The sequence below is a fragment of the Tinamus guttatus genome, unplaced genomic scaffold (assembly GCF_059628265.1).
Source record: "Tinamus guttatus ecotype Peru unplaced genomic scaffold, ASM5962826v1 Tinamus_guttatus_pri_ptg000023l, whole genome shotgun sequence".
Lineage (NCBI taxonomy): Eukaryota > Metazoa > Chordata > Aves > Tinamiformes > Tinamidae > Tinamus > Tinamus guttatus.
Window position 1 is genome coordinate 758,102 of NW_028288557.1, and position 19,637 is coordinate 777,738.

The 19,637-nt window shown below is 37.7% G+C and overlaps 1 protein-coding gene across 1 annotated transcript in view; it reads right to left on the minus strand.

Annotated features, from left to right (window-relative positions):
- CTNNA3 (catenin alpha 3) overlaps positions 1-19,637 on the minus strand; it is a 363,859-nt gene that overhangs the window by 116,288 nt on the left and 227,934 nt on the right. The window contains exons 8-9 of the mRNA XM_088525182.1: positions 7,242-7,322; positions 1,847-1,999 (exon numbers count right to left, since the gene is read on the minus strand). Of these exons, the coding sequence (XP_088381308.1) occupies positions 1,847-1,999; positions 7,242-7,322 (234 nt within the window). The remainder of the gene's footprint in view (positions 1-1,846; positions 2,000-7,241; positions 7,323-19,637) is intronic.

Below are 19,637 nucleotides of genomic sequence, written 5' to 3' on the forward strand. Positions count from 1 at the left end.
TTGTTTTACTTATAATAGGCTAGTACATGATAGCTTCTGTATATTATCAGTCCAGGTCTTGATTAAGTAAATACGTTAACCAATGTAAGCTACCTAAATTTTCAATTTCAGAATTTCAGTTCTAGTGAGTCAGAAAGTACTTTCAATTTTATTTTATGTTCATTTTCAGTGGCAGCATAATATATAAGCAGCACTAAAGTGATGATTTGGAACAATTAATTCTACAGTAGGAGATGGCCCTCTGTGTGTGTCTCTGAAAAGCAAGTTACTTAAACTATGTTACTAAAAATTTGTATTTTTTTAAAGAGGGAATAAATATGGTAGAATTGCAAAACTTCCCTATAATTTTTCCCACATCACTACAGACAGCTACCTTCTGGGCACTCTTATGTTCACAGACAGCTGCTTCACATCCCTGTAGATCTTTTCAGGCACTGTAACTCTGCAGCTATCACTCCCTTAAGCACAGACCCATACTGATGTCCACCTACTCTGTGCATTTCAGAAATAAATTCAAGACTATAAAGGAAAATCAATGTTGGATTCTTACGTGTATGTTTTGCAAACTGACTAATGATTTGGGTATTTCAGCTGATCTGGGCTCAAATCCAAACACAGTAAAATTGTCTGATCTTTAGAGATCAACTGTTCTTTCTGAAAATCTAGCCACTTCAATCTGTTTTAGTCTCAGTAATAAAAATCTGAAATCTCTTCTAAAATCTTGAGTTTGTGTTGTAGTTTCCATGTGATTTTGCAGCACAGTCCAAATGAGACAGTCTTGTAAATTAGAGAATAACTAATATCATACTGTAACTGCAGGAGCATGAAGAGAAACATAAATGCAATACCGTACTTCTACTTTAGCCATCTGGTTTTCTATTTATTTTTCATTATCTGTAGATCACTCAAGATTAACAATAAAATTCTGAGACAAACAGTTTTCAGCCACAGAGCGAAATCATTGATTTTTCCCATTTTGTACTACTGCCATTGCACACAAAAGCACTAAAGGCTTTAAAAAGAAACAAAAATTAACAACACATTCCTTACATGAGATGCATGAGCTAACATTCCTGTGAACAATTTTGGCATTCCAGTGGAGTTTCAAGCTCCGGTGTGAATGACCCTGTGTAGAGCAGTGAATATTTATTCATATTTGCAGGCCTGTCAGTCCATCAAACTCTAAACATCCCCAAGAAATTCCATTTTTGCATTGCTGTGTAATAAGAAAGAATATCCTTGAGAAATAATTATTCTACAATGTACGCAAATACATTTATCTGGCACACATGGCAGCATGCTTTTGGCCTCTCAAGGACCTGTGTTTCCAGAACTCTGGGATTCAGAATTCCCATAGAGGATTCATAGCTTTCAGCTCTGTCACAGCACCATTTCCTCTACAGCATATTACTCTGCAGGCTACAGGCTTTCAAAGCTACAGAAGCTGACAAACAACTAACCCTGACCCGGTGTATCAAACAGCAGCAGTAGTAGTGTTCTGTAACTTGGAGCTATTGCTCCGTCGAGGCATGTGCTCCCTGCAGACCCCCAGACCTTCGCTGTGGAGAGGCCTATGCTCATCCCTCAGGGCAGAATTCGGCCTCCCACCCACCTAATTCCTATGCAGTGAAATGCTTTATAAATGCCCTTACTGCAAACCCCTTTGTCTTACCATTAAGCAGAAGGTAAAAAAAGGAGTATGTTTACTATTAAATAAGGCCATTAATATAGTATTTGCAGAAGTGGCAGACTTGAGTCTTTTACCTTGTCAGAAACCAAAGGAAACATGCAGTGGGATGTTTCTTATACCACACATTCAATAAAAGTGCAACTCCATAAAACATACCTCCACAAGCCTGCTGGTGTGCTCTCGAAATATAGCAGCATATTCCTTCATTTCTTTTTCTCTTCCTTTCTTAGCAGCTTCAATAAGAACCAGAAGTGGAACAGTGGTATCTAAGAAGGAGTCCGAGATGTGATCTATGATGGCTTTACGAAGCTGCCAAAGAAAGCAATATGTTAGTATCAGCTAATTGGGCTACTTATTGAAAAACATTCTTATCTTTCATGATACCATTATAATCTATTTGTATTATTATAACATATAATCATACACCCACTGTATTCTCGCATCATTTGCAGGATGTAACTGAAACTTACTGAAGTTACAATTTATCTGCTTTACAAAAAAAAAAGAGAATTTAATTTTTGTGACAGTTTTAATATACCATTATCTAAATATGCATGTTTGTATGTTTCTGTGAGTATAAGTGTCTTACATATAAGACACTTAAAACAGGTATTAGACAGCCAAAGGAGCCAGACAAATGTTCATGTGCTTTGATGAATAGACTGGGCTACTTAAATTCTTTTCCCATATAAAAAATCACTATTAGGCCAAATCTAGTTTTGTCTCTCAGGCATTTTCTCTTGAAGTCCAGATGCCAAGGGAGAAGGCTATTAAATTATGTTTATATTCATAAACAAAATACTCCACATGTTTTCATAATTGCAAAATTACCCAAGTGTTTTCTATCATGTTGGAAAAAAGAATGATACATTTTGATTAGCTAAATGGTAGCCTTCATGGTAATTACACCAATGAGATTACGCATTAGGCCATCTGATAATAGACTAATAGAGCAAGGAGAATAATAAATGAGTCTGATGTTCAATTTTCTCTATTTGCATTAATTGTTCTTGAACTTCTTGCCTAAATTATTAAAGTGTAACATTCTGTTACAATTAGCTCTCTTAAATTAGATTTAATGTAAGCTTATAACTGATCACTGGAAATTACTCCACTTAGAGGATATCTCCCATGCCTAAACCAACACATGAAAATACTTTGTTCTAATCCTAGAACACTACAGAAAAGGCACCACAACTTCAGGTAACCATGTTCATGCCAGGTAACATTGTCAAGTTCATCAAATTCTCTCTAAAAAAAAAAAACCCTATTTGTTTCTTATAATATTTAAGTTATTAACTACAGCAGAAAAGATCACAAAAAATTGCTGAACTCTTCCATGCCTGAAAGGTTTGTTACCAAAGGAAGGTTTTTCACTCAGTGTTTTGATTCAAAATATCTTCATGAAAAGTCCCTAGAGTTTCAGCACTCCTGCAGCTAGAAAAATGCAAGGCAACAAAATCTTCTTGGTGCTGCGGACCTTATAGAAAGGGCAGTAAACACACACAGCAGAAACCCAGTAGAGAAATGTGTGATACTCAAAGTTTGGATACAAACTCTACCACTAGCTTCACCATCTAAAGCCAACTCCTGTTGACTCCCCCAGCGGTGGGGACAAACAAGCTTCCCAGGATGTTCTGGTAAGTCTGGAATGGTTTTGTCTTCCGACTGCATCTCCTGCATTAGGATATACTAGACACGTGCTCTCCTGAGTGACTGGCAAAGGCAGACGTTTTAGATCCCATTCAGAAGGGGACCCTGACTTACACGTCCACAGTCCTAGCTTTATCCATTCTGCAACTTCAAAAACGAGAAAGGAGGAGATACTAAAAGGTTTCACTACCAGGAATAAAATACTTGGAGTCTTCAATCTTCCTAGGTTTGCTATTAAAATTTCTATGTAGGAGAAGTTCAATGGAAGAAAATAGTCATACTTGCCTGCCAAAAATTAACATAAAATTTTCCATTTACCTTACTGCTCATTGTACAGAGAGCAATGTAGTGAACTTGCCCAATGTAATTACAGTAATCATCAACAAAAAAACTGGAACCTTTTTATCCATGGCTGATGTTTCATTATCTCCCAGAGAAATGCTTCTGGGTTCTGCAAAACCCGGACTGTTGAACTTGTGCAGTCTTCTTTAAGAAACTGCAATGACCTACCTCACATTTGTGGTGAGAATGAGGCATCCAATTTTCAAACCTGCAGCCTAATTTTATCTCCTATCAGGCTGGTTTGCTTGCTTTAATTAACTTTTCACATATAAATTATCGTTATTATTTCATTGTAAGAAATCTTCTCTCCTGCAGTTCAACAGCGAAACATTTTACTGCTGCTTCTTCAGAAAAAAGTGCTGTGCCTTTAGTGACTACAAACAAGTTTGAAATATCTTCCTATTTCAGCTTTCCTAAGGAATACATGAAGCTGAGATTTTGAAAAGATGGCTCGTGTAGCCTGAAAGAATGGAGCAGTGCAGTGTAAAACAAGGAGAGGAAAAAGATAAAAGATGAATTATGTGAAGTGGTACCAATTTCTACTCATCGCTCATAGTGGTCATTTTTTCCATTCCTCTCTGGCCACCTCCAAAGCAGAATGCTAGAAACTAAGTGGTGATAGAGTAGACACATAAACAGTCAGTAAGGAACAGCACTAAAAATACTTGCAGCCAACACCAGGGAAATTAAAATATGGTATTTATAAGTGAAAGACAAGCAGAGGAAGGATGATTTCTGGCATGTTTAATTTTTAAAGTGCAAGGTTATATTCCTGCCTCTAGAACAGACTGCTACTGAAGTAGAAATCTTAAGTTTTTGTTTTGATATTAAAGAATCCCACAAATAAAAAAAAATAGAAAAAAAAGTATTATTGTTGGTAAGGAATCTCTTTTCCATTTCAAAGGGTCCAGAGAAATGCAATTATCTTTGTGTTCATGTTATTCATGACGAAGAAACCGCATACAAATATTAGAGTATCTTTGAGAATAATAAGTGTAACAACTACAGAAGAAACATCTGTGCAGATTATTCAGAGTACACTGAAAAACGAGTAGGAGGGAAGAATTGACTTTGATAATTTATCAGAGATTTAGTAATTGGAAAGGAAAGGTAACTGATTCCTTAACATTCATTCAACTTTGCTAAGCAAGGTAGTATCTACATAAAGCTGTACACAGAAATGACACGCACACCTCTGCCACAACAGAAACAATAAAGCAAATCAAAACAAAACAGTTGAAAACCCCTAGAAATGCGGCCCAGTTTCCTCAAGTGAATACATATCTTTTTGTCTGGGGAAAAAAAAAAAAGGTGATTTTTGAAACCTCCAGAAAATACTCTCCTTAGAGGAGATGCCCAGTTTTGCCTTCAAGTGTTGCCAGGCACAGGCAGGCGCCTTTGCTCACCGGGTGAGGGGGCCGGTGCCTCTGCGCTGGTTTCGGATGCTGCGTGCCCCCCCCGGTGAGGTTTCGCAGTGTAACCCTGTAAGGTTTCACCTTCAATCCGCTTTGGCGGAGCACATCGCACGCGCTACGGCCCTGCGTCTGCTATAGACACCTGGCATAACACCAGTTATGGCACAACACATGGCATCCCAGGATTCCTTCCCCCCAGCCCTTTACAACAAAACAAAACAACAAGAATAAAGCAAATAACTTTTTGTTGTTGTTAGTAAAACCACAGAGATGCAGCTGTTGAATAGCCAGGATTTGATATCAATACCTGCAGGTATTGATACCAAACTCAAAATTTCATGTTTCCTAGGATTAAGATACACAGAAAGAAGTCTTCTTAAAACAATTCCTGGGCAGTTCACGTGTATGAACATAGAATTGGAGGGAGTAGATAAAATGCTTCTCAAAAATAGTTTCCTGAAGAAAATATGGAGAAATCAAAAAGAACTACTCTGTTTAAAGAAAACTAATGATCCTAGATTGACTATGAATTGGGCATAAAACCACTCAGCCTGAAATTTTTTTTAAAAGATTTATGTAAAACCTAGGAATTAAGTTGTTGAAGGGATTTTCAAACTTAGTGAGTCAAGAAACTTGAAGACAGTCTTTAATAAATTCATGGACCGTATGGGAGAATGGGAGAGTTCCTAGACAGACTAAGTTTGTGATGCAAGTCGCCAGGCATCTGATCAAACATTTCTGACAGAACATGAGGGCAAACTCAGTAGCTAGTTGTAAACATTTTTTTTATCCTTCAAGGCTTCTCTTGGCTGATTATGGGAGGAGGGAAGAAAATTCTCCATCACCTTGATGCATAAACTACCTTGTAGGACAACGCAGGAGGCTGGCGGGGATATTCTCCCAGCAGAGAACTGACCACTAGCCACAATTAGAGATGGGCTGAAGGCAAAGTGTAGCCAGGTCCTCTGTGGCCGTAATTGTCAGAGGGTTGGTTGGGGCAGCCTGGCTGGAAGTGCTAGTTCTCCTTCCTAACCTGTTATATACTTCAACATCATTTGCAACTTTTCTCAGACATGCTCGTTGCCACTGCAAGGACCTAACCACAGCTAATGTCTACTGCTCACCTTCTGTAGCATGTTGCTTCTGGGGGCTTTAGTCCACGTCTATAAGTTTTAGTATACTGGGATGCATAACAGCTGGGGAAAGTGGAGTAGATATTCTAAGGACCTTTCTGTGTTGTATGAGTTCCCACGATGGTACAGAATCAGACACATATTGAATACTGAAGTGAAAGACGATTCAAACTATTTAAATCTAAATGCACAGAATCCCAAAATGGTTGAGGTTGGAAGGGACCTCTAGAGATCATCTAGTCCAACCCCCTGCTCCAGCAGGGACACCTAGAGCACGGGGCACAGGGTGGCATCCAGGTGGGTTTTGAAGATCTCCAGAGAAGGAGACTCCACAACCTGTCTGGGCAGCCTGTTCCAGGGCTCTGTCACCCTCACAGGAAAGAAGTTCTTCCTCACATGGAGATGGAACTTGCTGTGTTCCCACTTGCACCCATTACCCCTTGTCCTGTCACTGACCACCATGGAGAAGCGTTTGGCCCCATCCTCTTCATATTCTTCCCTCAGGTACTTGTACATATTGATCAGAACTCCTCTCAGGCTTCTTAAATTAATCTAGTTTTTAAAAGTATGTTACAGGTATATTTCTAAATGTTTATATTTTTAGGTTATTTAGAAATAAACTTATATTTCTAAATTCATATACATATAAATTAAATATATGTCTGTATACATAAACATGTATTTAATATAGAAATAAATGTGTATATAAAATACATAAATATTTATGCATACGCTGTCTTACATATGTCTACATGAAGAGTTTTGCTTACGTATATAAAAACATTCAGCCAGTATCCCACTTGAGAAGAGTTTTTCCCCATAGTTTTGAAAATTGGGATATATTTATTCTGTGGAACAGTGTTATTCCTCAGTATTTCCTTAATATAGAGGAATTAATATAGAGGAATTCATTTTTAAATAATGGTACTGTGAAAGCTAAAAACAGTAATTTAGACAAACCTCTTTTAAATCTCTTTTAATATCTTTTTGGTTTCTTAAGTTCTTTACCTGTCTGCGAAGGTCTCTTGTCTTCTTGCACATACTGTCTATTGCAACATTTAGGGCGTTACTTCTTTCTTTCTTGTCAGTCTGTAATGAAAGTGACAGAAAACAAAACAGTGGTTACTTATGAACTCTTAGAAATCATGTTCTTTGTGACCTCAGTTTATCAGAGCATTTTTTACTTGTGCTTATGGACTCCTTGGAACTTCAGGGAGTTTCAGGAACCAGTATCCCCACATTCACATGATGCCTGTTGCAGTGTTAGGCATAAACCATAGGAGCAAAATTTAGACCTTAGTAGTAGTATGCAGAAAAGCAAATAAATGTCTCATCTTCTGAACTGCTGTAATACTTTTTATGGTCTTTGGTTACTTACGAAACAACATTATTTTAATGATTTTTAATGCTGTCAATCCATTATCATCACGCTCATGAAAAAAAAAAAAAGGAGTTCTGTAAGAGCAATTTATAAATTGTACTACTTACAGTGCAGATTGACAGTATTTTAACCTGCAGCATTAATTTACTCCTATATAACAGAACTGATGAATTTTAAAAAAGAAATATTCAAGATATGCAGCAAAAACAAATAACATCAGTGAAAAAGGACTATTTTCTTCATTTAACAGCATGTTCATCCTCCATATCTTCTGCTCCCCAGCTGTTGAGATCTTTAGGGAATCAGTTGCATACTTTCAAAATCATCTAATTTCTTTCTTCAATCTATTTCTGGCAGAGTGTTTACATCCTTATCACTATTTGAAAAGCCTAAGTAACTTTCATTCTAGTACCCTTTTTTCTATAAAGTATTACCACTGGAGTTCTATATCTACTAGCCCTTTTGAATAATATTTTGTTCAGGTTAGTACATAAGCTGTATGAAAGTTTAAATGTCTAAAGCAATTACTCATTTCTCACTAACTTGAACTGCTGTGGTCCAATGGAGAGAAACCACAAACATTGAAAACATCTTTACATAAAGTATACATAATATTTCAAAGTAAAAGGACTGAATTCTCATGTATGTAGAGAAAATATCTACATATACCTACCACAGTATTTGGACTGCATCACACTAGCAAGTTTATATTATGAACATGACTGTCTAGCTTTCTAAATCATAATAAAATTAATAATAGGGAAAGCAAAAGTAGTAACATTGCATCTTCCTAGTTGTATATTCTTATATACAACCTATGATATTCCCATTACTTATTTCCTTTCTGTACAAAAGCAAAAAAAACACACTGCCAATATAGCAAAATGCTTAATATTAAAACTAGAGATAACACCAGAGATGAACAGGAAAGAGCTTTTACATTATAAGTGCACATACAAGCAGAGAATGTAAAAACAAATGCCTTGAAATATTTAGTATATCCTCTTTCAATTTAAGGGATTTTTTTTTTAAACAAATGGGATTCCACAGTCAGGCTGACTGAGAAATTTTCTTACTACTTGCAGTTACTGAAATTGCTTCACAGTGTTCACAGGGAGCAGCTGATCGAACACACGCCTCGGCAAGAGCATCTGAACTGCACCTTGCAGCCTTCAAGAGAGCTCTGAGGGTGGATATTAACTTTCCATTACAGTAATGTGACCATTTCTTATACCAGTAGTGGTGTAGGAACGAAAGTCAATACATTGCCAGCGTTTACAGCAAAACTGATCCTTTCTAAACTGGTGGTCAAACGGGCCCAGTACAAGCACCGTGGGTACCACTTGGCTCAGCACACACCAATGCGTTTTCAGATGACGAGAATGCAGTTGCACACGAGCACATCTTTTAAGAGCTTTACACCTGGGGCCTATTCTTCTAAGAAGACAGAATCAATGTAAAATATTGGGATTTTCTTGAAGTTCTCTAGTAAGTTGTAACTTCAGAGACAGCAACTAATTATATAACTAGCTCTAAGAAAAGCTAAGGCTTTGAAGCAGCTAACATGAAACAATGTTGCTCAACAAGCAGCATAAAAATACTGAACAGTGAATATAAAAAAAATTATTTGCAAATAACTGTCAGAAGGCAGTGTGTAGTAAGCAAACACAACTGCAGCTGAAGTTACTTGTCATGCTGTATTTCCCCCAAGAACTAAACGCACTGTGAAAGCCAGCTTCAGATTGCAGAATGTGGACAGGTCTTTCTTCCTTAAAGAATAATAAAACTCCCCATATTTATGTTACTCTTTGGATAAATCCTTATTTTTTTAAAAAAATAAATATTTCAAAATCATGTAAAAAGTCTATTAAAGTTAGTGGGAGACCCAAATACAATGTTCAGTCTGGAAATAGCCTTAAACAGTAAAGGCCTCGCAGAATATACTGTCCAGCTTCTTAAGGGTATCATCCACAGGCCCCAAGCACCTGAACACCCAATCACTCCCCTGAGCTGAGTTTATGTTTCTCTGCAGATTCCGAGCTTGGATATCTAGATAGCAAAAACAGTGCAAGCTTCCCAGTGTATGATTACCCTTTTTCTGTACTAGAAAAATAGGAGATGTGCTATTTTCTGTATTCCTGTGCATTACAAACAATGGCACAGTCACACTAAGGAGCCCTGAGCACCTCCACGCTCTGTCCTGCTCCCTAGTAATGGAGCTCCCCAGTAACACTTCTGCCCTGGAAATGCTCCTCTCCTCCCTGCCAACTGCTGCCTTCTCATGGCCACTGCACTTACAAAGCAAGTGAACAAGCAGGTCTGTCCTGGAAGAGTTTGTTCATGCTCAGGGGGCTGAATTCACAAAAGGGATAGGAAAATGGTGTGAATTATTCTAGGCTCTGATTTGAAAAAGTCAAGGGGATAAGCTTGCCCCTTTTTATCTCAGTATCTCTGCACTCAGCTGCTGTTTAGTTCTATAAAATATACTTACTTATGTCTATATGGCTCCCTTCAGAAGATATGACAAGTAATACCCAGCTCCTGTTTCAATGCATTTCTAACATGAGACATTTTACAAGCTCATATTTACATGGTTATTAATACCCCACTAAGCAAAAGCCAGCACTTTTCATTAACACCACGCAGCCTGCAGATAAATGCTGCTTTTTTGCCAATAGTACAGGCTTAGCTCTTGCACAAACACTGGCAAGGAACATTACTTGAATGACTCAGAAACCACATGCACAAAGATCTTTCCTCATGGATTTTCATTTAAAAATGCACATACCTAAGGACTGATTCTCTGGTGAAACGAATCACCGAATCTCCACTGTTTTTAATGGAGTTAAGTTAATTTCCACCAACAGAGGATCATGAGCTTCATGGGTATCAGAGATCCTTCTGCATCCCAAGGTACTGCAGATGCCAACTCTTGTGTTTGCATGAGCTACCCAGGCTTGAAGGACTCCAGATCTCATCTCCAGTGGCCCCTTCGGTGCGTGCGTGTCAGCGCTTAATGGTATTAACAAAGACAGCAGTAGTTCTACTTTACTGAATTCAAGGAACAGCTTAAACAAAGGAATACAATTATTAGCATAAGGTTTTTAATTTCACTTTGTTTAGATTTCTCAAGAGCCACAAATGCTTACACAATCTGCCTTTCTTCTGAACACTGATCAGCAGATTATAAAGAAGATTTTGTTAGCACTACTAAGTTACCATCTAATCCTCCAAGTACTGAGGTTAACAGACAGGCTAAATGTGGAATAAGGATACAAACAGCCATAAGTATTAAAACAATAAATATTATTAGTATTCACTATGTAAATCAAACACCACCAGCCTTTTAAGCCATAATGAGGAATTCAGCTACAACACAGTTGCAGTATTGTCATTAGCAAGACTAAAATTAACGAGACAACTACTCTGGCCAAGTCAAATGGAGTCAAGTTTAGGTACCTAGCTGGGGTAACATACTTACAAGGGTTAACTCAAATCCTGCAAGGCTCGACTCCTTAAAATCCTCTAAAAGTTACTGGAGAGAAAAATTAATCACTTTAGAGCCCCTCTTCCCAAAAATATTCCTTAAAAAGCCTTTTTAAAGTAAGTTGTCGTATGACTACACACAGGGAAAAAAAAAAAAAAAAGGGAAGAAAATCAGAGATGGAACAGGTATGATTCAAAATATAGTCATTTTTTTTTCAAAAGTAGCCAAGCACATTCAAAAACACCTAAGTAGACTTTAGCTTTCTGATGCTCAAGAGTACAAGGTAGCAAAATTAATTTATTTTATCCCATCCATGGAGAGATAGTGGGATACATTTTTCTTAATTCTATGTTCCAGAAAGGCTGCAGTCTTAGCTATAAACCTAAAATAATTCATTTTACTCCTGAAGGTTTCTTGCAAATACTAGTATGGCAACAACAGAGTCAGGAAATTCTAGCAATGCCATTATACAGGGCCTCAAGATACAGGAGTGGGATCTGGAGCTAGATTTCAATGGCAGGAGAGGTCCAGGCCTGTCTGGATCCCTCTTACCAAAAGCAGTGCTGGACTGAGGAGCCCGGAGCTCACGCCTCACTCCAAATTTGTAACTACTATCCTCCCCACCAGCAACTCAGTGAAAAAATAAAGGTAGTTACATAGTGGGCTGCATATAAAGAGTACAAAGGACAATACTGATATAAGCCTACTTATATCATGCCATTCTATGTAAGCTGTAAGCAATTCAAACTTTATATTGGTAGGCATTCTGATTTCTCTGCCATAAACATCACTCTAAAAATAAAATTTATTTGGAAACATGCAAAATAGGCCTGAGATCTGGGATAGTCCTGATGTTTGAGGACATTCAGATACGGAGTTCAGCTGCAAGTTCATCCTGCCATCACGGATTTATATATTGATTTAAAATAAGAGAGGTTAAGAGAATACAAAGAACCTTCACTGGGATGTTTAAAATTACCTGCATGATTAAAACAACATTATAACCTTAATTTATATTCTACCCAAACGCTCCCCTAAAAATAGCTTTCCATACTTAAAAGTCTAAGGCCAGAAGATGAATCCATATTTAGCAGTAGTATCATGACCCTGTGATAATGGCCTTTTGATTCAGTTCAACGTGTCAAGGACAATTTTGATTTGTAGTAAGACTAGCATGTTTACTGAAATCAGTTTTCTATGGAAACTTTTTTCTTTCTATGGAAACTTTCTAAATTATGTCAAGTTATATCAACACCAGTGAATACTATGATAAGTTACCGAACATCCACGCTCTAGCTAAATGGCTGCTCACAGCTGGGGCAATGCGCTGCCGGACAATAATCCTCCGCTCTGATAGGGCTCTGCTAACGTTGCTCTGGAACAAAAAAGCCCTAAGAAACTCACCCAACCAAAAGAACATATTAAAGTTACAGCCCCCATAGAGATACCCAGCATTTTATGTCATTCAGTATAAATCAGCATTTAAAATCTAGCATTTAACATTTTGCATTTATGGAGCTCATAAACATTTCCCCTTTTGAATCAAAAAGTCGTTTTGAAGTCCAGATCAAATGTAACAGTGTGTGAAAAAAAACATTGTATGTACTATAAAAATCTGTTTCACAAAATTTTCTGTGTTCTAACTATGTTGACATATGGAAAAAATCCACTTGTGGGCTTGCTGTGCAAAGACACCCACAAGGTTTTCTTTCATAAAGAGCCTGCAGAAGTCCTGCTCCTGGTTCAAACCCTGTCGTGCAGTTCAGTAAAGTGAGGAAGGCTGCAGATGGCAAACTGTCCCTTGCCCCAAAGAATAAAACCCTGATAAGGGAGGCCCCTAATTGAGCCTGTGACAGTCTTCATCTATATTAAAATTTCTGAAAGAGGAGAGAGGTACCAAAGAGTTTGTTCAAGCCTCCCTTGCCTTTGCTGCAGTTACTGCCCAGGCGAGGCCCCAGGTTAGCCTCATTAATCCTGCAGTCCCAGTGTCATCTCCCCATGGAGCAGGAAGAAAGGTCTTGTGATCAATATACAAAATTAAAGGAATTTAAATGCTGTTAAGAACCACTTACGACATGTACCAAATTTAAATACTAAAAGGACCAAGGAATATTTGCATCGTGTGCACAGAATTCACAGAAACAGCATTTTACCCTCAGCTTGCACCTCGAAACACAAATCCTATCTGAAAAACTAGAGCCCTTCTGAAGGTTTAGTTAAACACATGCCTAGTTAAATAAACTAAACTAAAACGTTCACCATCAATGTCAACAAAGAAGTTTTCCCCAAGTGAGATACAAAGGGGAACCAGACAGATTTGTGCTGGTGGCAATTCTGAAGTCCGTCTCATGCTTCTAAACAAACTTCTTAAGAGATCTCTTTGCTGCCCAGCCTGGAGAGATACGAAGCAGTCTGTGAGTGCAAGTAACCTCACTGAGACAACAGGACTTCGATAGAGAACACGCACGTGCCAGGGTCTTCCACTGTTTTTTGGGAAATCCTTCAGGATTCAGCAGTGCCATCTTACTAACTGCTGCCTAAGAGGTCTCTTAAATGAATATTTTTAAGTTATTCAGGGAATCCTTTGACAAGTCAGTGAAAGGAGAACCTGACATTTCTGACATTTTAAAAAAGAAAACTTCCTTTGAAGAATGCAAAAGCTTCCAGGCCTTTTCATACAGCATTTCAAAGGATATTTGCATTGTATATCAGTAAAACTGTCCAGTCTGGAAAAGGAAATTCATTACAAGTATATTTATTACCTTCCTTTGTTAATACAGAAAGCATATCCCATGAGTCTTGTAAGTTGAAAACCGCTATGTGTATTTTGTAACACCAATTCCCTACTTGTTCTAAGAAATAAAGTCTGGCATGCTTTTTCTGAAAACACACTTGACTCAATAAATAAATAAATAAATAAAATCTGATTAAAAAAACAAAACAAGTGTACCTAAAAAGAAAGGGTGGGGGAAAAAAAAAAAAAAAGCGGGGGGGGGGGTATGGAATGAAAAACGCAACTGAGCAAATAAGGAACTGTTCGTGTGTAACTGCTTCTCATTACAGTGTTTTTTTCTCCTCGGCAGTCTCAATATGAGCTTGCCACTTTTCTCCAAGCCATCACGGACAGTTCCCTATGGATCTAAGGCTGTGAGATGTGCAGTATCTTGTAAGAAATGAATTACCTTGACCCCTGTCAGTCTGGCTGGAGGGCTGCTCCCCTCACAGTGCTAATTACCCCTTCACAATCAATATGCAGGAAGAGTCGTCTTCTCAGTGTAACACTCTTTTAGCATTTAGTTATATCTGTATCTTAAAGCTGCAACACAAATTTAACATGAATAAAAAAGCCTAAAAAATGCAGAAAAGTATTTAGAATTGAGAGCCCTTTAGTATAGAAATTAGGTAAGCAAGCCAAGTTCCCACACTTATTCCTGCTGCTAGAATATGCATCACCTGCACGTTCTCATCCGCTCTCTGAAGCCCTGGTCTGAGCCTAGGGACACTGGGGAAGACAACCGAGGTGTCCCAAAGGACACAGCTGGACTCCTGGATGAAGGGTAAGGATCCCAAATGCTCTTGGAGGGGACTGTAAGCAAGCCAAGGGGGAAGAGAAAGAATCCATGTTGCTTTGAATTCTTTCCTTCTGGTAGGTAAGATCAACATATCTTTCCTCATCATAGCAGTTTTGCAAATGCAAAAAAAGCAAGGGAAATGTTAGAAAATCTCAGTGTGATCCCAAGATAGTGCTAAAAATCATGTTTTTTCTACTCCTTCTGTTTCTTTGGTTAAGGGAGTCACACAAAGCAAATGCCTCATAAAACGCTCTGTTGCGGAGAATGATCTTTTACTATTTCTAATGCAAAACCACAAGTCCCAAGTGCTTTATATATGCAACATGACAGAGTCTTTACACTTTATAGAGAAGTTGTACAGGCCAGCAGTACTTCAACTTTAAATTATTTGAGGAACCAGCAGGAAGTAAAAATCTGTTGTGCTTTGATCAGATTTGTTTGTTTGATCAGATCAGCCTTAGTCACCGATGGTGCACTGAAGGAATTCCAGAAATTAGGCAGTACCCCAGAATCAAACTGACCACGAGCAGCATGCCTAAATTCATCTGCTTTTTACTCAGAAGCAATTTTCTAAGCTCCTGGTACAAGTTCTTAATTGAATATCCATCTGCCATTCACCAAAGTCTTCTGGCAGTTTTATAGCAGAAAAATAGGAAATTAGTTGAAGGACAGATCATCCTATAGCAGCAGCATAAGACTCTCCTATGATGAACTATCATATAAATGGCTTGGAGGTTACATGCTGTTACGAGAGGGAGGAAGGGAATGGAGGAGGAGGAAAATTCAAAGTAAAATATAGTACAGTTACTAAGACTGTGCTTTTCAACAAGACTGTTTAGAGGTTTTCGGTGTACTCTAAATCAAAGAGTTACAGGTTTCAACAGAAATCATGAACAGGAAACAATGTCCAGAGCTCAGCTCCCAGCGGTCATCCCTACCTGAGCTGGAACATGTGCTACATAAACAGATTCATATAAGCTTAAAAGGACTCTAATAGCATTAAAATCCATCAATCTTTTATCAAATAAAATATTCAGAGTTATTAGAAAAATATTCCTTACAAAATAATCTCCCTTTCAAGGCCTCATAGCCACTCTATACCATCACATACTTTGCTCTTACAATCCCCTTGCATCAAAAGGGAACGAGAGAAGACAAGGAAGTCAGGAAAGTAGAAAAAAGAGAATTTCTTTTTCTCAGTTTTGAAGAAGTTGGTTACATCTCTGTGTTGCCACATTTATTATTTTGGCATAATCTCTATGTTCTTATTCATTCTCACTTACAGAGCAGACACAAAAAGATTTGTTAGTGTAAAGTCAGCAGGCTTTTCTCTCGTATTCTGTGGATGGATGATAAAAATTCATTACCCTTGGATTCGCTTAACCTGAGATCTTAGCTATGCGTATGCCCATCACCAGGGGAATTACAGTTGCAGTTATTCTAACAAACCATCTATTTCCATACTCACATAACTCATAGTCTACAATATTTCTTTGAAGTGATTTGGAGGAAGTTGTTTGGGACAAACCTGAGTGGAGCTGTGAAACAGTTTGGTTTACAGGCAAACGGAATGTCTATTTGTCACTGATTTTTCATCTCTAGACCAGACAATGTTTGAGCATTTCAGTTATGGTGCATGTTGCAGATTTGCCTTTATTCAAAACCATACTTTCAAATAAATATTAAAGGCCCAAACAGACTAAAACTATAATTCCATGTAATTATGTACTAAACATATTAGTTAATTCTTTTCTTAGCCAGGGCAAGTAATCTAATTTAACACTTTACAGTGATACAATTTGTGCATGAAGGTGCCTGGGAGACACTTACCGTGCAGCATATGGAAGTTCAGCTTTTATGGGAGGAATAAGGCAAATGTTTAAACACCTCGCTCTCAAATTTATAAATACTTCAAACTAAACGTTCGACAGAATGCTGTACATACAAAGAACCCAGGTTGTATTCTTTTCCTTTATATGTGCATTGTCTAAATGGAGGACTACAAGACAGGAGGTAGAAACATAAGATGTTTCGAGGACTGTCAGAGCAAACAACAGTTGATGCAATCACTTCACTGTGTGAATTTAGCACTGTCAGTCACTCCTGAATAAAACATATCATTATTCTTAGCAACACAAGGAAATGACTCTTGAGGTGTTATTCCCTGAAGCTCATGACTAAATGCTTTCAATACACAAATGCTATTTAAAAGAAAATCACCATTGCTAACTAAAGCAAATCTACTACATTACAGAGAGTTTCTGCTGGTGGCACTTACAGGGGAAAGGGAATGAAAGATATTGATAAAAGCGCAGATAAAAGAGCACTTGAATGATTCTTTCCAGCTATGACTGCCTAGAATCTAGAGGCCGTTGCACAGCCGTTTCTTTAGTAGATAGTATAGATTTATTTGGACAGTGAGAAACCTGTGCATTTCTATGGATGTTGGATTATAGTCTCAGTACAAGTTTCAGGATGCTGGTTTCTTTGCTGCAAGAGGGAAAAATGGTAGCATTTGTTAAACACAGCAGCCAACAAACAGATCAAGGGAGGCTGTACGTGATGGCGTGCAGGGAAGACAACTGAAAATTACAGTCCCCTACAGAGAGGAATTTGCAGAATCCTGCTTGAGATGAAGAAGTCTGCTGCTCAGGGTGTATTCCTCTGCAATTTTACGCAGAAATATTCTACATTTCTCCACTATTTACTTTTTTACACAGGGGAGGAAAAGATATTTGTGGAAAAATTTAAAGTCAGAACACAACATTCTTGAGATTCATGCATTGTTTTGAAAGATCCCTTTCTGTAAGGCTAAGTTTAAAATTTTGTGATTTTTTTTTTCTAAATTAAGACTTTCATGTTTCATGAGTTTCATGTTTCACTCTTCTAAACTGTTTACTGTCCTAACTAGCCAAAGAACGAATCTACTATCAATGTAATAATTTGTATATAATAATCATCATATCAACACAATAACTTGCATATAATAATCATCATATCCATAGAAGAGTACAGCAAAAAAGACGAAACAAAAATATCTAACTGGGTCAGGGTCTATAGAAAAGCAAGTCAGAATTAGGCTGGGCAAAGCTAGAAGCAAAAGAAAGCTTCCTTAAGGGTTTAGGAAGTTAATACAAATACAGGAGTTAAAACCTTGTCTGATGCAGCATAAATTGTGCAGAATAAACCTTCAAGTGACAGGCAGAAGCAAGGATCAAACAAAATGCAATGAAAAGTTTTAGGTGTCAGTAGAAGGCTCAAGAAGAACTTGTAAGAGAAGAAAAAAATGGAAGACAGCGTGGTGACTTTTGGCTACAGATGGAAGGAGCCCTGCGCACTGATGAAGCTTTGAGAAGGCCAAAGGGAAGACACCCTGGGAAGGCTCTGGGTTTTTTTTGCACTACTTTTAAGGACCTGCCAATACTACTTGGCAATTGGATGGAAATTTGAAAACAGCAAGTGCACAGAAGTGATTGACTACCCTGACAGCTCGCCACATTTGAGAGCCACTCAACTGAGTTCAACCACTGCAAATTAACAACAACAACAAAAATCCTTTCATTTGAAGCATAAATGCTCACATTTATCATGCAAAACTGTTGATAATATCATGAAATAGAGAGTTTTGCATATAGTGAAACTGTGAATGGGATTCTGAGAATGAAGAGAATGCAGATACTTACGAAATACTTTTGTTACTTCAGATTTTCAGGAATAACATGAAATAGAATACAGTACTTGAATACATATTATGAACAGTATGGCTGAAAGTAAGCTTTTTTCTATAATCCCTCCCACTCCATTCCTGTTGCATCAAAAATATCCCTAGATGCATATATTAAAAACAGGATTGAAGAACACAAGGAAAATTATATGTCTGTATGTGAAAAAAGTCAAACCAGTTCAGAGAGCAAATGCTGAAGGAAGTATAGCAACACATTTGAAAACTCATTTCTGAAAGTATAGCGACGGTTTGGCATCAGCTTTTGCATGGGAATCAATATTTTTGAAGCACAGTTCAGCTATATCAGCTATTCGTTGTTACAGAATGCTTCAGCCTACCACCACCACAAGCACTGCCTGAAATTGAACTTTTGTGATGAGATAATCTTTATCAAAACTATTTAAACTTATCATACTGAATATGCACACCTAGATATCTCTCTTTCAGAGATATTAGAGGATAAAGATGTTAACTTTTTTTGCTAGAGTATGTGTTCCAAAGTAATCAAAATACCTCTGTGATCACATGACAGTATTATATATTAAAAACAACTAAAATAGTAATTGAAAAAAACTACATTAGTGGGGCCCAACAAAATATGAGAGTAATTGTACATGGAAAGGCTGTATGTCAGATTGTGCTGACAGCATAAGAGAAAATGAATGTTGCAGCAAGCCATAACACATAAAGAGCAAATGTGATGTGACACAGCATCTGAAAAGAATGTTAATAAGAATCAAGTCAAAATCATAATAAAAGAGAAGAGGAGAGTTAAGCAGAAATGGCAAAGTAAATATTCCAGGCAAGGTTAGTTCTGTAATTACAAAAGGGAAGTCAAATGATAAATTATAAAAGAGTTCTTGTTTCTTACTTGCGAGGCATGAGTGAGAAGGGCAGTGGGAACTAAATTAAGTTTGTAGACCTGACTTTGTTTTTGCTTATTTAAGACTAGCAGGATAAATCTCACAGTTGTTTTAGATTATTGCTATGCTATTTTTATGCTCTCCATAACTGCAGCAGCAAATTACAGGACATTTTTGCTACAGACAAGAAATCTCAAGTGGGAGCTGGCACACAAGAGTTGAGGGCTCTGCAGACATGCCCTGGCAGGTTAACAGCTCGCGCTCAAGGGGACCGAGGTGAGAAAACAAACACTTAACATCAAAGTGACAAACTTGAAACTCTCCTTACAAAAGACTTCCCTAATTAGGGCTATCTTGGACCTCCCTTAGGCTAGGCT